General features: G+C 34.8%; 1 protein-coding gene across 1 annotated transcript; it reads left to right on the top strand.

Moving 5' to 3' along the window:
* Positions 1-751: 751 nt before the first annotated feature.
* SSX2IP (SSX family member 2 interacting protein) lies at positions 752-14240 on the top strand (the record flags this gene model as incomplete). Its single annotated transcript, XM_084291550.1, has 13 exons — positions 752-794; positions 1617-1783; positions 1996-2196; positions 3922-4032; positions 5184-5319; positions 6228-6303; positions 6389-6560; positions 8288-8438; positions 9961-10097; positions 10553-10726; positions 12309-12420; positions 13828-13948; positions 14159-14240. The coding sequence occupies 13 exons, from the start codon at positions 752-754 to the stop codon at positions 14238-14240; spliced, it is 1683 nt and encodes a 560-aa protein (XP_084147676.1).
* Between the last annotated feature and the right edge of the window lie 3626 nt (positions 14241-17866).

Genomic DNA, 17866 nt, shown 5'->3' with positions numbered 1-17866 from the left:
GTACTGTACTCAGTGGCTGTGCCAATGGAGTAAGGCTTTGCCTTTTCCTTCAGCAGTTTTGGAGATTTTGCAAATAAGCAAGCAGCTTGCCAGGGAAAGGTAGTATAACTGTGTATACGTAGTATATTAAGGTACATAGGTTAAGTTTAAATCTATATAGTTAAATATTTAATACATTATTTATATATATATATATAAATATATAAAAGTTCCTTTGCTCTGTTGGCCAATAAATCTTTTCTAGAGCCTTTGTCACCTGTTAATAATTTCATTAAGACAGATTTATGTTAAAACTTCACATAAATTTATCTTGCTTCCTGGTTATATTGCAGAAAAATATTAAATATTTGGCTTGCTGTGCTTTCTCTGATGTATGTTGACAGAAACAAGTGGGTTATCTAAAATGTCTTTATACTTTCCATGTGTGCATGGTGTTTTAGTTGATGGTTTACAAGACTTGGTTAAGTTCACGTCTAACTAAATACAGATACATCATTTCTACAGTATAATTTTTGGTGTGCTTATGGTGTTCTACACTGTGTGAAGAAGTAGACAAATGTCATGTGGCTTAAGTTCAGTAGTCTCTCTCTCCTATGCCTCCTTTAATCTCCTAGCTGTATTAGATGCTACTGTTAATCTAAAATGCTCTTGCTATTTTAGGAGATGCCTACGTAACACCCATTGTCGGGAATTCTACTAAATACTTCACTGCTGAACCAGTTGCTCAGGTACCCTGCCTGCCCTTGTTGCTATGGGAGATTGGAAGACTGTTACTGTGCCAGTGCTGTCATCAGGTAAACTAGTAATATTTTGAATTTAGTGGATTTGCTAGCTCTACCGGTGGTATTATAGCTGCTTAAGAGTGAGTGGGGTTTTATGAATGAGATGCTTCATGTTATTTAACATGCTGTTAACTGGTCTAGTAGATACAAAGCTTTTTTTTTTTTTTTTTTTTTGGATCAAGTCCTTGTAGAAATGCTGCTTTAAAATACTATTCTTTCATATATATATATGTATATATATATATATACGAATGAAAGTTCTAATCAATTTTTTAAATATACTTTTCAGATTATCTTGCACTTTCAGAGAATTCTTAATTTGTTCTACGTTCTCATGCCTTATAAAATGATGACAAATTTATTAAAAGAGATTTTTTTTTTTGCCTGCTTCTACCTAGTGGAAGATTTAATTATAGTACACACTTGCTTTGACTAAGGATATCATATTTTTGGAGGAATTTGTAACTAAATTTACAGCTTTTGCACCTGTATAAATAAAGCACATATGTTTTTTAGCAAGGCAATTACGAAAAAAGGTAGGAGAGTTCTTTCATGGAGGCAGGAATAGTAAAAGTTGAAAGATACAACACCTGAAAATGTTGTGAAATCTTTAGATTTTCTGTAGAAGTTTAGCTATCCTTCTTTTTATTGTGAATTGTTTAATATGTTACGTTGTAATATTTCATTATAGATGACATTCTAAGCTCTAGACTTGTAAGTGTCTATAAAGAATAATTTTGGTATTTAAGGGATTTGTTTTTTAAAATTTTTTTTTTGTATATGATGTCTTAAACTATCATCCCTGACTTGTTTCTTAATATTTTTAACTTTTAGATAGCAAAAATATTTTTCAGTATACCTCAGAAAAAAAGATATCACCCCCAAGCATGAACCCACAAGTGCTACGCTTGCCACTGCCTTCATCCAAAAGCATGCACAGCTTTTTCAGTGCCTTTTGCACAGAAGAGAATATTGAACAGAGTATATCCTATCTCAATAGGGTAAGCCAGATCTTCTTGTTTATTCGCCGTTGTTTGAAGATGACATTAAACCAGTTTTGGTAGTGAAGAAGCACTGGATTAGGAAGGCTTCTTTCTTAATGCTAAAGTTGGTGTGGAATATATATTTTTCTTCATATAGGATTTCATCTGTTATTGTTTATCTGAGAGATTGAACCCCTTATTTATCCCCTCTCCCCTCTGTTTTTCACCAGGAATTGACAACATTGGGCTTCCCCTCTATTTATGTGGAGCCGAAAGGAAAAGAATTAAACTTAATATCCATCATAAATTGCATGAATGAATTGCTTGTACAGCAGCACAAGAACCTTCGAGCTCAGGAAGAAGTAGAAATGCAGCACCTGAAACTGGGTAGTGATATGGATCACTTACAGAACTCCTATGCTAAATTAAAGGTAGAAAACAAGATAATTCCACCAATATAATGCAGCACTTGTGTTTAACAGATACTGTACGTTCTTAACAGTGAGTGAATTTTTTTGTTTTCCTCCCCAGTTCTAATCTGTGTTTGTATTTGTATGTGCATTCTTGTTTTTGATTTTTTTTTTTTTTTTTTGGAAGTGGAAGATTTGTTAATGAAATGTGAATTAGTGAAAGAATGGAAAACCTGCTTAGATCTTTCCTCAAGGAAGAGGGAAGACTGTTCAGTTTGGAAGTGTTGCATGGAAATGCATGCTGTAGGTGAAAATGCTAAACGCATCAGTTCAGCTCATTGAATATCATCTAATAGGGCATACCCTGTTCTAAAAGATAAATTCACAGTATTATTGTAATCAGTGATAGTGACATGTACTAGGAAAAGCAACCTACACAGGGCTTTTACCGCTCGTTCTCCATATGTGTAGCTTTTTTTTTTTTTTTTTTTGTTAAATTCCTTGAATAGCTGACCACATAGCCTTTTCATAAAGACTGCTCAGAAGCTTGCTGCCAAAAATGAGATTGTGGGTATTTATCCTGTGGTGTAAAATGAAACAGGTCTGCTACTGTTGAATAGCTGATGCATTAGAAGTTCACAGCTTATGCTACTTCATGGGTACTCATGTGCAGTCATATCAGAAGACTGTTGTTTCCTTTGATTCTGCATGGAGAAGAAAAAATAAAAATCCAGTGCATGACTAAGGGCCTCATAAGTTTGTTTTTCAGTAAGACTGTCCAGCACTCTCCTTGTCAAATAGTGCTATAGCTTCTCAAAATCACAGGAGCCCTTCTGCTGAGATTAGTCAGCCACACAGGAGTGTTTTGATGTGACCTTAAAACTCAAGTGTAACTATAGTCATTTTAATACACTATGTATGATACTTTTCCTAGACAAATGGCTTTTAAGTTGAGAATGCAAAAAAACTTGCTAGCACTACTTCAATGTCAGGACATTTAATTTATCTGTCCCCATACAAGGTTTCTTATGTAAACTCTTTCAGATATCGTGCGGCAATCCTCTTGACATATGCTATTGTGTTAAATGTGTTCAGATGTGATTTGCTGCTTAGAAACTTTTGATGCTTACATAACTTTACTCACTTCTAGCTCGCTGCACACGCAAGAAAAGAGTTTGTATGTAGTGTTTTCTTCTGACCATTCAAGGTGGCATTTTCAGGTTTGAGTCACATGTTTGTGGAAGAAAGTTCTTAAATGCCAGTTGTGCATAATCTGTTACAATGGGATCATTTGTCCAGCCTTATTCTATATATGTGAAATGTCCTATTTGTTTTGCTATGGTCACAATTTACATATCTATGTTAATTGTTCCCTGGATTATTTAAGAGAAACACTCCAGTAAAATGGTAGTCCCAAATTAAAACAGGTTGCTAAGTATCCACCTTCAATCCTGTGGTAGAGATACGCTTACAGAATCCTGACTTATTGAAAAAGCAGTAATTGTATAAGATAAGATATGTTAAATACCAAGCTAAATATTTTTTTTATTTTTTTTTGTGGATGGGAGTGTTTCTTTGTACTGGAGAATCATACTTGCTCCAGAAGATAGAACTAATTTGTCACTGAAAGTGCAAAGTGATCAAGAAACATCAGAGGTCAAATATAAGAAGACTTAACTCAAATGAGGTGACTTTGCAGTTTGTTTTTTTGTATTGATACTGAACTATCAACATTCCTTTTTCTAGGAACAGCTGGAATTATCTAAAAGGGAAATAGTTGGACTTCAGGAAAGGGACAGACAACTGCAAAGCAAGAACAGAAACTTGCACCAGTTACTTAAAAATGAGAAGGATGAAGTGAGTTATGTACATCAACACAGATTATTACATAGGTTTTCAGTAGTATGATGTTTGCATGGTATCTGGTAGCTGTTTACTTTGATTTCTTTTTTTTTCTAATGAATGTTGTATTTCAGCAAAGAAATTGACACATTACATAAATTAAATAGGTTCTGCAAGGCGTAGGTCCAAGTTATAGTAATGGTAGATAGTACTATAGAAACACGTGCAGTTTTCTCATACTTTTTGATTTTAACTTTATTTTGTAATGTTTAAATATTAAGATATTAAAATTTAATATCTTATATTAAGGATATAAGAGGATACAGTGTGATTCAGTTGCTTCCTCAAGCCTATATGTATAGGAGCACTTATTTTTTTGTTATATTGTAGAGGAGAGTGGGGGCAGGGGATGGACCACAAAACCCACACTCATTAAACTTTAGATTCTTAGAAGAACCAAGATCAGAAAACACTTTGTTTAGTTTGGATTTTGTTTCCACGTTCTCCCCAGCCCTCTGTACTTACATGGCTCCTAAATTTCCATGAATGTTCTCTGCATTCATAAACATTTTCATGTAGTTAGCAATCATAGTAGTATCTGTTTATAATGAACTTCATAAAGTTCTAGCTTAAAATGTTGAATGTTCTACATGTTGTTAAAGTTAAAACTGATGCTTTGGGGAAAAAAAAAAAAACAAACACTAATGATAGTATGGGTCTAGAATGTGCTTTATGATATGTTTGTTCTTATAGACTAAATAAAATAGTCTTTCTTTTCAATTCTGCTATCCAAAAGGAGCAATGTGTTTATTATTTTTTAGTGTAAAGCTAATAAACCTACTTTAGAGTTAATCAAATCCCAAACATTAATTACTGAAGCCAGAGAAGGTTATCACTTGAATCACTAAAAAATGTGCTTAGTTGTACTGACGAACTGTAGCATATGTTGCTTGTGGTGTTGGTTTGTGCGTAAAAGCAACAAAACTTCCTGAGACAGGTCAGAACCTATTTGTTAGGAGAGTACTCCTGATTTCTGTTGTCAATTCCTTTAACCAGAAGCAGTTTTAATAAATGTTATTTCACTTCTCCTCTTTGTTTTGGTTTTCTGAAGAAATGTTTCCTTATATGCATTAGATGAAATCTGTTTTTTATGTGGTTGTTTTTAGGTACAGAAGTTGCAAAACATAATTTCAAGTAGAGCTACACAGTACAATCATGATATGAAGAGGAAAGAGAGAGAATATAACAAATTAAAGGAACGCTTACATCAATTAGTCATGAACAAAAAGGACAAAAAAATTGGTAAGTAGAGTACCAGAACAAAATAGTTTGTTCTGTATGTTTAAAAATGCTTAAATTTGGTTCGGAGTGTATTCATATCGCTTTCCCAAGTGTTTAACTTGTGGATCAGTGAATGTGTTGTGAAATTCCTATCTCAGACAAAGCATGGAGACTGTCATTGGAAAGGAAGTCCCGATCTTCCTTTCTTATCCCTTCTGCTACTCTCCAAATGCTCTCAGTTGTTTGCCATTTGTAGCATGTTATATTTTTACTGAACAAAAATGGTTCACTAAACCAGAAAAAAATAATGTTGCTGAGTTGGTTTTTCTGCTGGTCTAGTTCGACACTGCATGTGGGTAAGCCAGGTTGGATTATGATGCCGTAGCAGGAACACCTATTTTGACAGTAGAAAATCACTAGATATCAGCACAGTAATCTCTAGAAGCCTCACCCTAAGGTGAACAAATCTTAACTTGTATCATGTTGCTGACTCTGGTTAGATAATGCTAGTTGAAGTATCAGCAAGGTCAAAATAATCAGCTTTTAAATCTAGTTCCTGTTTCCTTGAGAGCTAACTAGAATTGAACTTTGACTCCTAACCTGATGTGATTTCAAAATAATCGATTTATATAAAAGCTGAAATATGGATGAAAGTGCTGTTAAGAAATGTATAAAATAAGAGACAGGATGAGAACACGCCCACCCCAGGTTTCCAAACACAAGAAGTTATTTATTTTTCTTGATTATCTTACTGTTGTTCAGGAGGGCAACATGGTCTCATCTGGGTCTTAAGACTGAGGGAAACATTTAGGTAATGTGGTCTCTTGACAATAATTATGTGTAAAAGCAAACAAGTAAATGTAGTGTTATCTGAGTATTCATATACTTGCATATTTTTTCATGCTTTGAAATATCCTTTTCACTTGCAGCTATGGAAGTTCTAAATTATGTTGGTAGAGCTGATGGGAAGAGAGGTGCATGGAGGACTGATAAGACAGAAGCCAGGTGAACTTCTAGTTGTTATAGAACAACATTAATTGACACATATGCTGTATTTGTTGTCTTGTTACTGTAAGATTTCTGCTTCTAGAAATGAAGAAGAAATGTACAAAGTTCTGTTAAGTGACTATGAGCAACGCCAGAAGCAGCTTTTAGTGGAAAATGCTGAGCTGAAAAAAGTTCTTCAGCAAATGAAGAAAGAGATTATTTCACTTCTCCCACCACAGAAACAAAAACCTAAAGAAAGGTCTGAAGATGGGCCAGTAAGTACCCTTCAGTTAAAATTAAATGTGTGATAGTTTGCAGTGCTGGAGCCATTTGATCATCAAAAAGGTAAACTTTCTCTTGTAGGACTTGCTGTGGATTACATACCCTGTGCTGTACTTGAAATCACCCATGTTTAAATGGTCTAATTCTGTCCATGAACAATAGCAAGTCTGTTCTTCCTAGTCAATACGTGGGAAGCTTGAAAGTATACTTCAGATAAATGTTAGATGTAGTTACCTGTATGTAATTCTCTATAACGATGCAGTTTGGATTTCGTCTGCCTTTCATAGTAGGAAGCTGAAACTGGCTTCCAAGGTGCTTATCAAGTATTTCCATAAAAGGTGGAAATGTGGTTAAGATAGATGTTTTAATGCCCAGACACATAGAACTACTGTACCAGTACTCAGTAAATGAAAAAAATGAAGTGCTGAACACTATGTGTGTAAAAATGTATATAGAAAAGCAACATAATATTAAGGAAAAAAGAATCAACTGTTGTGAAATTTCAGTTCAGCTGAGCACACAGGCACTGACTTCAACACTATGACAAATGAGGGACAAAGTACAAAAAGGGAAGCCGTATGAACTTTTCTAAACTGTTAAAGCTTTCCATAGAAACCACAGAGGGTGAGGGTAGAGGAAATGTAATTAGTGTGTGTTCTGTTTAGTCCATGGGTTAGACCAGTTAGTTCATTTTGCAGAGCTGCTGGTACATTGGAGGAATATGTTTTTTCCCAAGTGAGATGGCTTAGTGTTTTTTCTCCAGTCCTAAGTATTTTTTTTTTTTACACAGGATATTTTATGGCTACTCCAGACTAGGATTTCATGAGGTTAGCATGCATACATACACATACATGTATGTATACGTATATAAATGAATGTTTTTATATAAAATGACAAAAACCTCTAAAAAAAAATACTGTTTTTTTTTTTTTTTCTTACAATTCTTGCTTTGTTCCTTAAGATCTTAAATGATACAGGTTTGAAAGAAAGTACTTACTTCATATGTAAATGAATTATTTAGATGCCTTTGAACTTAATTTGGAATTTCCCATCACATTTTTCTTATGTACTTGTAGCTAAAGAGGCTTGTATAGAATGGTTTAGATGCTTGAGAGGAGTGGGGTATTCATGTCAGGTGTTTAAATAGCTATAGCTTATTAATTTATATCCACTAAGTTGTTGCGGGCTAGTCCTCTCAGACTTTTCTGTCTCATCTCTTTGAGATGGCATTCAGGTTTGGTATTTGAACAATAGGGTGAAATGCAACTGAATGGGCTACTTCCATTGTACCATAGGGTGTGTTCTGGATTTACTTAGTTCTCAAAAGGAAAAAAATAGTCTTTATAGATAATGGAAACACTGTCTTTACCATCTAAAATCCTGCTCGTTCTGTGTAGTGAGCCTGTAACAATGGAACTTCTCAGCAATCTGAACTTCTTTTGTGGAGATTTGTGATGCTAAGTTAGAGTCTTGCTACCTTTATAAATTGTCTTCGTGTCACGGTTTTGGGGAGTGCCACATTACTTCTCTTTCTTCATCATTATGCCATCAGGGAATTACTCTCTAACAGACAAATTTTCCCTGGAAGAAAAATCTTTTCTATATATATTAATTTTACTTTGGTTTGGTAAATTAAACCTGTATACATATTTAAATAAACAAATATGTCTACTTGAAATGGTAAGGTGGTTTGCATCACACTTCGCTTCTACTTTTACAGGTGTTGTCAGACCTGGAGGAGGACATCGGAGAATTAAATAAAGAGAATATGTGGGAACTGTCATGTGAAACTGTGCGAGAGCAGCTTACCAACAGCATTAGAAAACAATGGAGAATGTTGAAAAATCATGTTGAAAAGCTGGACAACCAAGGTGATGATTAACACAATTACATGTACATATAAAATGCTGCTAACTTCATTTGGTATCATAATCTTTGAATTTACTTTACAGTCTGTCTAAACTACATAAAAGCTAAAATAGAAGGGATTGTGACCTGGTAGACTTCCTGAAAAAGCTTGTGATTTACATTTTTGGTATGAGTTTTAACTGAATGAAGTTAGGAAAGCAATTGCATAGCAAGCCTGTTATCCTGAAAACAGACATGATTAATCGTTTGGCACAGTAAGCAACGATTTTCTGAAGAAATAATTATCTTTTGTTTGGAAATACATGCCCTGTAATAAATGTTTGTTTTCTTTTCCCACCTTTTTGAGCTGTTTGAATAATGCAGATATAACAATTTGAATCAAACGGATGCAAAATATGTAAATCCTTCCTGGAGCTTAGCCTTGCCACATCCATACCTCTAAGTCTTCTGCTGGCATTCTAAAGTGAACTGGTTGATGGAATGGTGCTGGACTCTTCTCATTTCCAGCTGTTAAACAGCATTAAAAGACAGCTAAAAATATATAAAATTCTTTCCTAGTATTACTTTTCCCATGTAAGCAAATGCTGCTGCTACCACAGGGATGTTTGCAGACAGGAATAATACCGAGAAGGTCATGCATTCAGTTGCAAATAAAAGAGCAGATGGTCTATAAGAACATGTTTATGCCATAGAAAGGATTTTAAGATCACTTGTTCTGAGTAATAGTTCATTTTGTATAGCTAACTGAGAAGTAATTGTAAGCATCAGGAAAAAATGCTTTGTGTATTTGTGCTTTTCTTGGAGTCACCTTTCTTTTTCTTTTTTTTTTTTTTTTTTCTTTAATTTACAGAGATGACTGTTCTAGTTCCTTAGCATTCAGTTAATGTTCAATTGCTGTCACCAGGGGATCAAAATTTGGCTTATTATGATCACTATGATAGTTGTGCATGAAATAAAATTCTGCATTATATGATTGTACAAAAATACATTTTATTCCTCTAATTGATTCCTTTGCTGGGGTAAAAATACGCACACAATGTTCTGGCTGTAAGCTCTGTTTCCCCTTCACAGAACTTGAGGGAAAAGTCTTTCTTTTTTTGTCTGTGATATATATAGTTACTGTCATATTTTATGAACACCCAAGCCCTTCAAAAATTGGCTCAGAAGAATAGGCTAACAACATATCAGTGAAGAGAAGTCTTCATTTGTCTTGATTTTCATTAAATAACTGCTGAAGCAAGTGTTTTTTGTGTGTGACACTTCTGTTGCAGTGCAGACTTGTAATTTACCCAGGGAAATGTAAAACAGATACGTTGTAATTTTTTTCTGAACTGGTTATTGTGCCAGTTACTGGTTACTGTGTGTGTAGCACCAGTTTTGGTGCTCTTGTTCTGATAGAAGTAATTTTGAATATGTACATGTCTTTTGGGATAAAACAAATACAGATTAAAAACCTTTGCTATTACTCTGAGCCCCCAGTGCTGTGAGGGATTTTTGTCCTAAGTAGCTTTTTTCTTCCCTTAGTGTCACGTGTGCATTTAAGAGCTTTGGATGACAAAGATGTAATTTCAAGGGAAGACCACGAGCTGGAAACTGAAAAGCTAGAATTAGAAATTCAGCAGTGTAAAGAAATGATCAAAACTCAGCAACAATTGTTACAGGTAGCAGGCTTTAATTTTTTTCTCAATTGAGTGTGTGTGTGTGTGTGTGTGTTTAATATGTCACTTCTCACCTCTGAACCTTTTTCCTTTATTTGATTATGCTTTTTAATAGGAAGTCTTAGTGGTTGGTCTGAGTATGCGTGCTAGTTAGTTGGTTAGTAATCTAATGAGTTTGTAATTCTGATAAGAATAATTTTGGGGGGGTGGGGTAGGGGGGTGGTGGTGGGACGGGGGAGGGTGAACAAATACGAGGGAGGAGGCTGGGGTCAGCTGCCTGAACAGAGATGTTTTGTTACCTGCCTGAAACCCTGGCCCCATCAACTGTGTTGTTTGTATATCAAACTTCAACTTTTTTTTTTTTTTTTTTTTTAATAAAACTGAATTTATGGAAATCCTGCACATCTTTATAGGCCTTCCCAAATTAATATTAGTCTTTCGTTGCTTTATATTTGCAGCAGCAGCTTATGTCTCCATGTGATGATGACACCACTCTGTTACTACAGGACTGCTATTTGTTGGAAGAAAGAGAACGTCTTCAGGAAGAATGGAGGCTATTTCGAGAACAAAAAAAGAATTTTGAGAAGGAACGAAGAAGTTTTACAGAAGCTGCTATTAGATTAGGACTTGAGGTATTAGAAAAATGGAAAGGTATTAGAAAAGGAATTGCTATGAAAGATGGGTTGCTATTATTAGAATAAAACTATTTAACACACACTGAAGTGCAGCCATCTAACAATTTCTGTATGGAGATGTTAACAAGCAGCTTATTCTCATACTGTATAAAACATCTTTTGGCAATTGTGGCAGGTCATTTAGTTGGCACTTCAAAAAAAAAAAAATTCAGGTGTACTGGAAAATGCAATTACTGCAACTGGAATGACCCATTTTTCTTGCAGCTTTTGAAATTTCTAAGCACTTCTGAAAAATCAGTCTGCTTATTTATTAAATGCTTTATTAAATCCTGTGCTTATGCAAATTTTTGTCAGATTTGGCTATGGTGTTGAGTTCTCAAAGACTTCTAAACATTTCTAAACCAATGACTATTGCAGATAGACAAAATAACTGCTGTCTTTGTCTTAGTAGGGTCACTTTCTGTTCTTGTAGTTAAGCCATCCAGTAAACATGCATACTGGAATGGAATGGGGGTAGATATGTCTATAAATGAGCTCTAGCATGTGTCCTTTTCTCTAGTCAGTAGTTAAGGTCAAAACATGAAGGGGATTACAAGTGAGCAGGAGGGAACATAAAATGTCAAGAACTGAATATTTTGGATTTTCCTTGAGATGTTGGCACAACAGTAGTTCATGCAGTGACAAATATTGGTACAAGCCACTACATATATAGATACATGTTCTTCAAGTTTTTCATTTAGTGTTGAGAGATGAGAAATACTAATAGTTCGTCCAGAAATGTTTAAGACTACATTGCAGCAAAAACGTTAACTACCTATGCTTCTGCTTGTTAAAATAATACAATTTGAAAGGAGAAACAAGGAAGTAGAAGCAGTACTCTAAGTTTCATAGTTATCTGTGGAAAAAGTAAGCTTGTTCTATTTTCTGCTGATACAGTAAAAAAAAAAAAATATATATATATATATATATAATGGGAACATCCCATTTCACTGATGGTTTTGGAGATACAATAGCTTGTCTCTTGATTGCACAGCCTTTAGACCTCTTGAAGATTGTCTTTAGCCAGTGTTTTCCTCTTCTGTGCTCATAGAGGAGTTGGAAAAGGAAACATCCCCTTTCTGGCTCAGTTTTGGATGGAAATAATCAGTGTTATTTTCAGTCACCTTCATCTGTTTATGAAAAAGCTGAAGGTTGAGGTTTAAGTAGTAATCCTTATTGGCAGCTGCTCAGAAATAAGGGGTACTTGCAGGAGGTAGTGCTGCACTGTGGGGGCAGGAGAGCACAGGAGGCAGTGATAGGAGATTGTGTCACTGGAGTGGAGAACAGTAAAATGAAGGGATTATTCAGACCTCTGTGAAACAAGCCATGGGGTTTGGCTTGTAAATAAATACCTCCTCAGCTAATCCTTGTAGGATTTAAAGGCTTGCTCTCATGACTGTAATTCTGTGTTAAACTGCTGGCTCACTTTAGTTGCATGTACATGCCACGACTTCTGATTTTTAGATGGAATAACATCAGTGTAATGCAGACTAAGCTTGTTTGTGTGGTCCTAAGTGTAAACTGACATTTTTTTTCCTAGAGAAAGGCATTTGAAGAAGATAGAGGAGCATGGTTGAAGCAACAGTTCTTAAGTATGTCTACTGATCACAAGCACTCTGAAAATGTGACAACTTCAAGTGCCTTCTTAGGAAGCAAGTATTTGGTTCAAATTATGTTACTGTAGTATGATTTTCTTCCCCTTTTAACTAGAAGATGTAAAACTACTTAAAACAAATAAACCTACCCAAAACAAACATACAGGAAAAGCAAATAAAAAAACTTTCCAGGAGAAACTTTACCAATTTCACTTACTGTATGCCTTTACCTGTCAGGCTAACTGATAGTTCAAAAAGGGAATCTTGGTAATTCCCTGCCTGATAATTACCTATGTAATGAACTTAGATCTGAGAAGGGATCAGGTGAATGTTAAGTACCTGACAGCTTAGCTCGTAAGAACAGAGAACTATTGGAATTACCAAATTAATTAAAATGTGGGCATATTCATTATCAAGGCTGTTGCAAAAACTCATGACATGTAGAGATCTTCATAGATCAGAAACAAGCTCTGAAGAACGCAGCATTTGCTCTTTGAGATGAGGCAATACTAAACATGCATTCCCATATAAATTCAGTAAAACAGAATCCTTTGTAAAAATACTGTAAATAATGATAAAATAATATAATAAGGTAATTATAATTATCTATTATAGGTAAAGTATGATTATAATATAAATATAATGATAAAATAAATTTGAGTGATAAACAATATGATTTAAAGATTCAAATCTTCGAAGAATCATTTCCTCAAAAAAGATAATATGGCTATATGAGTGTTTTATAACATGTTCGTAGTTTGGAATATTGTTTTCATTTAAAATATTTTTGAATTCCTCTTTCTCATGTTTTTTTTTTTTTTTTTTCTTTCAAACTGATAAATTGATTTCCCACCCCTCCTTATGGCTGAATACGCAAATTCGGTGTTTTGGTCTTTACTGCTGAGTTTTTGATAATTCCCCTGCCCTGTTTCTTAGAAAGTAACAGCAATCTTTGTTAAACTGATTCTTGTTGTGGGAGTCAGCATTTTTAGATAAATGCATAAAAGAACTAGCAAGTAAAGATAAAACAGTTGAATTTGTATTCTTGTTAGGTAACTAGTTTGCCTCTTGTATTCTGTGTCCTCCTTGTTTCTCCTACATGCAATTCCTGTAGTGCTTTTGTAAGTGTATCTTCCATAGTAAGAAAATGTTTTTATTTTTAGAAACAGATTTTAAATGTTATGGCTTGTTTCTCATGAAGAATGACTTGATTTTAGTGATGTGTGAGCAGCTTCATTTTTTTTAAGGCTGTATACCAAAGCTTTTGATTTGCAATTAACTTTTTAAAGTTCCAGTGGCTGTATTTATTATTATAGACATGCAAAAAGTTGGGAGGGGGAGTGTTTGTGCTTGGTTTTGGTTTTGCTTTTTTTGTTTGTATTTTTACTGCAGAAGACACAAAGGATGTAGTCCTTCAAATGTTTTCTATTGTAGTGTATTTTAAATGATATGTATGCCTTCTAGGTTCTGACCAAGACGGTCGGTTACTGAATTCCACATCTCAGCAAAGAAAACCTCACTGTACACTGAGTGGACCTGTTTCAGCTGAACCCTGCCAGACATCTCAGTACATTTCACGTAACAGGTATCTGAAATCATGTGGATATTTTTTTTCTTAGTGCTGAACTCTATGTAGAACAGAGGCTAAGTTGTGATAATTTACAGAAAGTCTAATCTAGGTCTTATGATTGATAGCAAAATATCAATATCGTAAAAACAGCATTGTGATTCTCTCTGAAGTGTAATTTGTAAATGAATATGTAGTTATTTACACTAACTTTATCTTTTATACCAGTTCCAATGCGGCATCAAAGAAACCTGCTGGAGACAGCAAGCCAAATCAGTGGGAGGAAAGTGACGAAGGAGAAATTGAGTAATGCACAAAGTCACAGGAAGACTGGAGTTGGCACTCTTTGCTATGTAGAAACTTGCACATAGAACAACTGCCTTAGATTTCCTAGGGTTGCCTGCTGTTCTGTTAGCGATGTGTTCATAAACACCGTTCTAAAGTGAAACTGAATGCTGTGAGTTTGTTCATTCTTGGAAGATTATGTGGTGATCTGAACTGTGATGTATGTAGGTGTGCGCACACATGGCTTATTTTTTTTGGACCGTTTCTTGCAACTCTTGGAAGATGTTTATTAAAAATATATAAAAGCTTTGATATTTTTCTAGTAACAGAAGCTGTGATTCTGTGAATGAAGCAGTGGTCTGAAACTTTGGCTGTAACAAAATATTGGATCCTAATCCTTTCATCATGGACAGAGCACTTTTAGGAATTGTTTAATTATTGCAAACACTCATTTATGTCTGAAGTCTAACTGGCATTAAAACTTCTTTTGCCTCAACTTGAATGTACAGTATACTGTAGATTTTTAACAAAACAAGTTATATATTTATTAAGTTGTGTGATTTGAAAATACCTCTTTGATATTTCAGGTGACCTAAAGCGCAAAATCTTTATATATTTGTAAATAGACAAAGTGATTATGCTAAGAAACCATGAAATGAAATACATGCATCCATAATATTATTTTACATGGTATTTTAAATTGTTTTATAGTGATACTCAGTTTACAGATGCATTAGGACTTTCAATGGTTAAGTCAGGAATCAAATTATTTCAAATGTGAACAATAAATGTTTAAGTCTATTCTAAGAAACCGTTGTTCTGTGTTTCATGAGCACTGCACTTTTAAGCCATCAGGGTTGTAGGGCCAAGGTTCACTATGTTACCAAATCTGTCTGATGCTGATTTTGTTTTGTTTCTTTTTAGTGGACTCCAGAATTTTTGGGGTAGTCCTAGGGAAATCTGCTTTGTTTATAACTTCCTAAAAAATAGCCATGTAGATAAAATGTTTCAAGTGTCCTTCAACTGAATACAAAGCATGCGCTTTTCCTTGCCCATTACACATTCCCTTGCCCATTACACATTCATCTCTTGTCTTTTGAATGTTCATGTATTTGTTAATGCACGGGTGTTGCTCCAGCCCTAGTCCAATTGACCTTTTGGAAGGTGTCTAAGAAACTTTTGCTCTTCTCAGGATCATAGGAAGGAAAAACTCTAAAGCTTAGAACCCTATACTGAAAATACATTGCTGCTGTGCCCCTTATCTTCACAACTGGTTGTAATAGAGCAACTGGACTACCTGAAAAAAAAAGTAACAATAGAATAATGAGAAAGAAAGGAAACTGGAATTCATGGAGCTAAGATAGAAAACACTAAAGTTTTTGCTGGTTAGTTCAGTGCCTTCAGTTACAGCTCAAAATGAGGTAGCAGTCAATGCAAGCTGCAGAAGATGCTGTGTAAGAACTGTACTGAACCTTAAAGAAGCAGAATTGTATATATTGATCTGGTTGGTCATATCTTTCTGCTGAAATATTTACTTTTTTTAGTAGTCTTTTAAAACGTTTCTCCAGTTCCTTCACAATAAGTGAACACTACTCATATCATCTGTATAGGTATTGCTGAGCTTACACCTTCCACTCAATGCTGAACAGAGCTTATGTGACTTTTAGTTATGGAAGAGTAGAAATAGTATCCAAAAGCATACTCAAAGATGTAAACTGAAAATTTTCGTATAGTGACAAATGAGAGAAGAGCAGTTTTCATGCAATTTACCAGCAAGATTCTTATTTTCAGACTATTAGTTTACTCAATATCATGGAATTGTAGAATGGTTTGGGTTGGAAGGGACCTTAAAGATCATCTAATTCCAACCCCTCTGTGTGGGCAGGGACACCTTCTACTATATCTGTAAATCCATGGTTGAGGCAATTAACAGGATGCCACTAGGGGCTGCTGCTGTTCTGAAGTAATTAAGGTATGTTCTTCGGTGCTTTCTTGTAACACTTAAACATGTTCTTGCTGGATAATTTAGTTGGATTTTTGACTAGATATCTTTTCATGACAGTCACTTTTAATACAATAATGCCTCTGAAGAGCAAAGTAATTTACTTATTTAATCTTTTGTGCTTATTGAATGATTAGGAACTGATAAATATTTTATACTAACTTTTTGCTTTAACTTTCTGTAACCCATGCCATGGAAGTGGAAATTCAGTTTAATGCTTATATGGAAGAACCACCTGTGTTAGAAGTATGTATGTGAGTGAGCCCTGAGCCGACCTTGGGGTACAGAGTCAGTCCTGTCTCTGTAAAGAAGGCAAGCATGCCTAGAGTTTTCGGATTACCATACCTAGTGATCAGGAAGCTTCTAAAACTGCAGCTACTGCTAATAATGTCCTGGTTGGTAGGTGGTGACATTATTTCCAACACAGCAAAGTATATAACCTTTAGGATCTTACATAATCATAGACTGTTGAGGAGCAGAGGGGAAGACTACTCAGGAATGCCATACAGGTGTGTTACCACACATAGGCACCTATTTGAGATAACGAAGCATGTGGCCTATTAAGAAGGAACAAGAAGTGCTAGCTGTAGTGCAATGACATGTAAAGTTATTGTTTGCTAGCTATGCATGATATTGAAAAGATGAGTGATTCTCTTACGCTCTATGGTGTTTTATTTCACATGATCTTTAAACATGGCATGCTTTGTATGTGCTATCTAGGTTTCTTTTTCAGTCTATGTGGTGGGAGGGTGCTTTTACTATAAATGTAAGTCTGATTAGGTAGGAGACCTTACTTTCCAGGGTTAGTTTGCAGTTGTTAAGCTTTTCTTTCTTTTTTTTTTTTTTTTTTTTTTTTTTTCCTTTAAGGATGATACAAAATAGCTTTTGTAAAACAGGCTGTATAGCAAACAATAATAAAAGATTTACTTATGAAAAATTTCTCCCTACAAACCAGCCCCCACCCTAATTTGAAGTACTGCTTCCAGTAGCTTCTGCAGACTTGCTCTGCTTAGTTGCAGCAGAATGAAAATGCTCCAATGTGTATGAAAAAAATCAGACCATATCCTTGCTTTTCTCTGGGATTACTGTATGTACACTTCAACTGGACCAAGGTAACTATTTAGTAAATTTCCTAAATAATATCCATTTAAAGAGTAAACAAAAAATTGGTATTTCCAGGATAATGGGAATACTTTGTGTTGCATGCTACTATTTGTGCTTTCTTTTTTTTCTGATCCCTGGGAGAAATATTCATGTTGTTTGATAGTTTATTATTATTTGTTACAATACATCTGTTCTCCAATGTTCACTACTCCCAGCAAGGTTGTGCTGTACTTGCACAAAAAGCAGCAACCCATAACAGATATTCTAGTTTTCACATTGATGCTGTACTCATGTACATGCACAACTCAAAACAAAACATGACTACAAGACTTGCAACTAACTGTAATGCATAACATGTAAGTTTGTTATAAAGAAATGGTCAGCTATTTAAAAAAAAAAAAAAGTTATAGAAAAGTTATAGGGAAGAGCTGGCTGTGCATCATTATGAGAAGGTTATAACCATGGCACAGTGTGCTTGTCTGCTTAAACTTAATAACAGGTTGATAATCATGTAATCGTGCCATTTCTGGCAAATTTCTGCAACA

This window comes from Netta rufina, assembly GCF_964035555.1.
Source record: "Netta rufina genome assembly, chromosome: 8".
Taxonomy (NCBI): Eukaryota; Metazoa; Chordata; class Aves; order Anseriformes; family Anatidae; genus Netta; species Netta rufina.
This window is presented reverse-complemented; position numbering and strand designations above follow the sequence as displayed.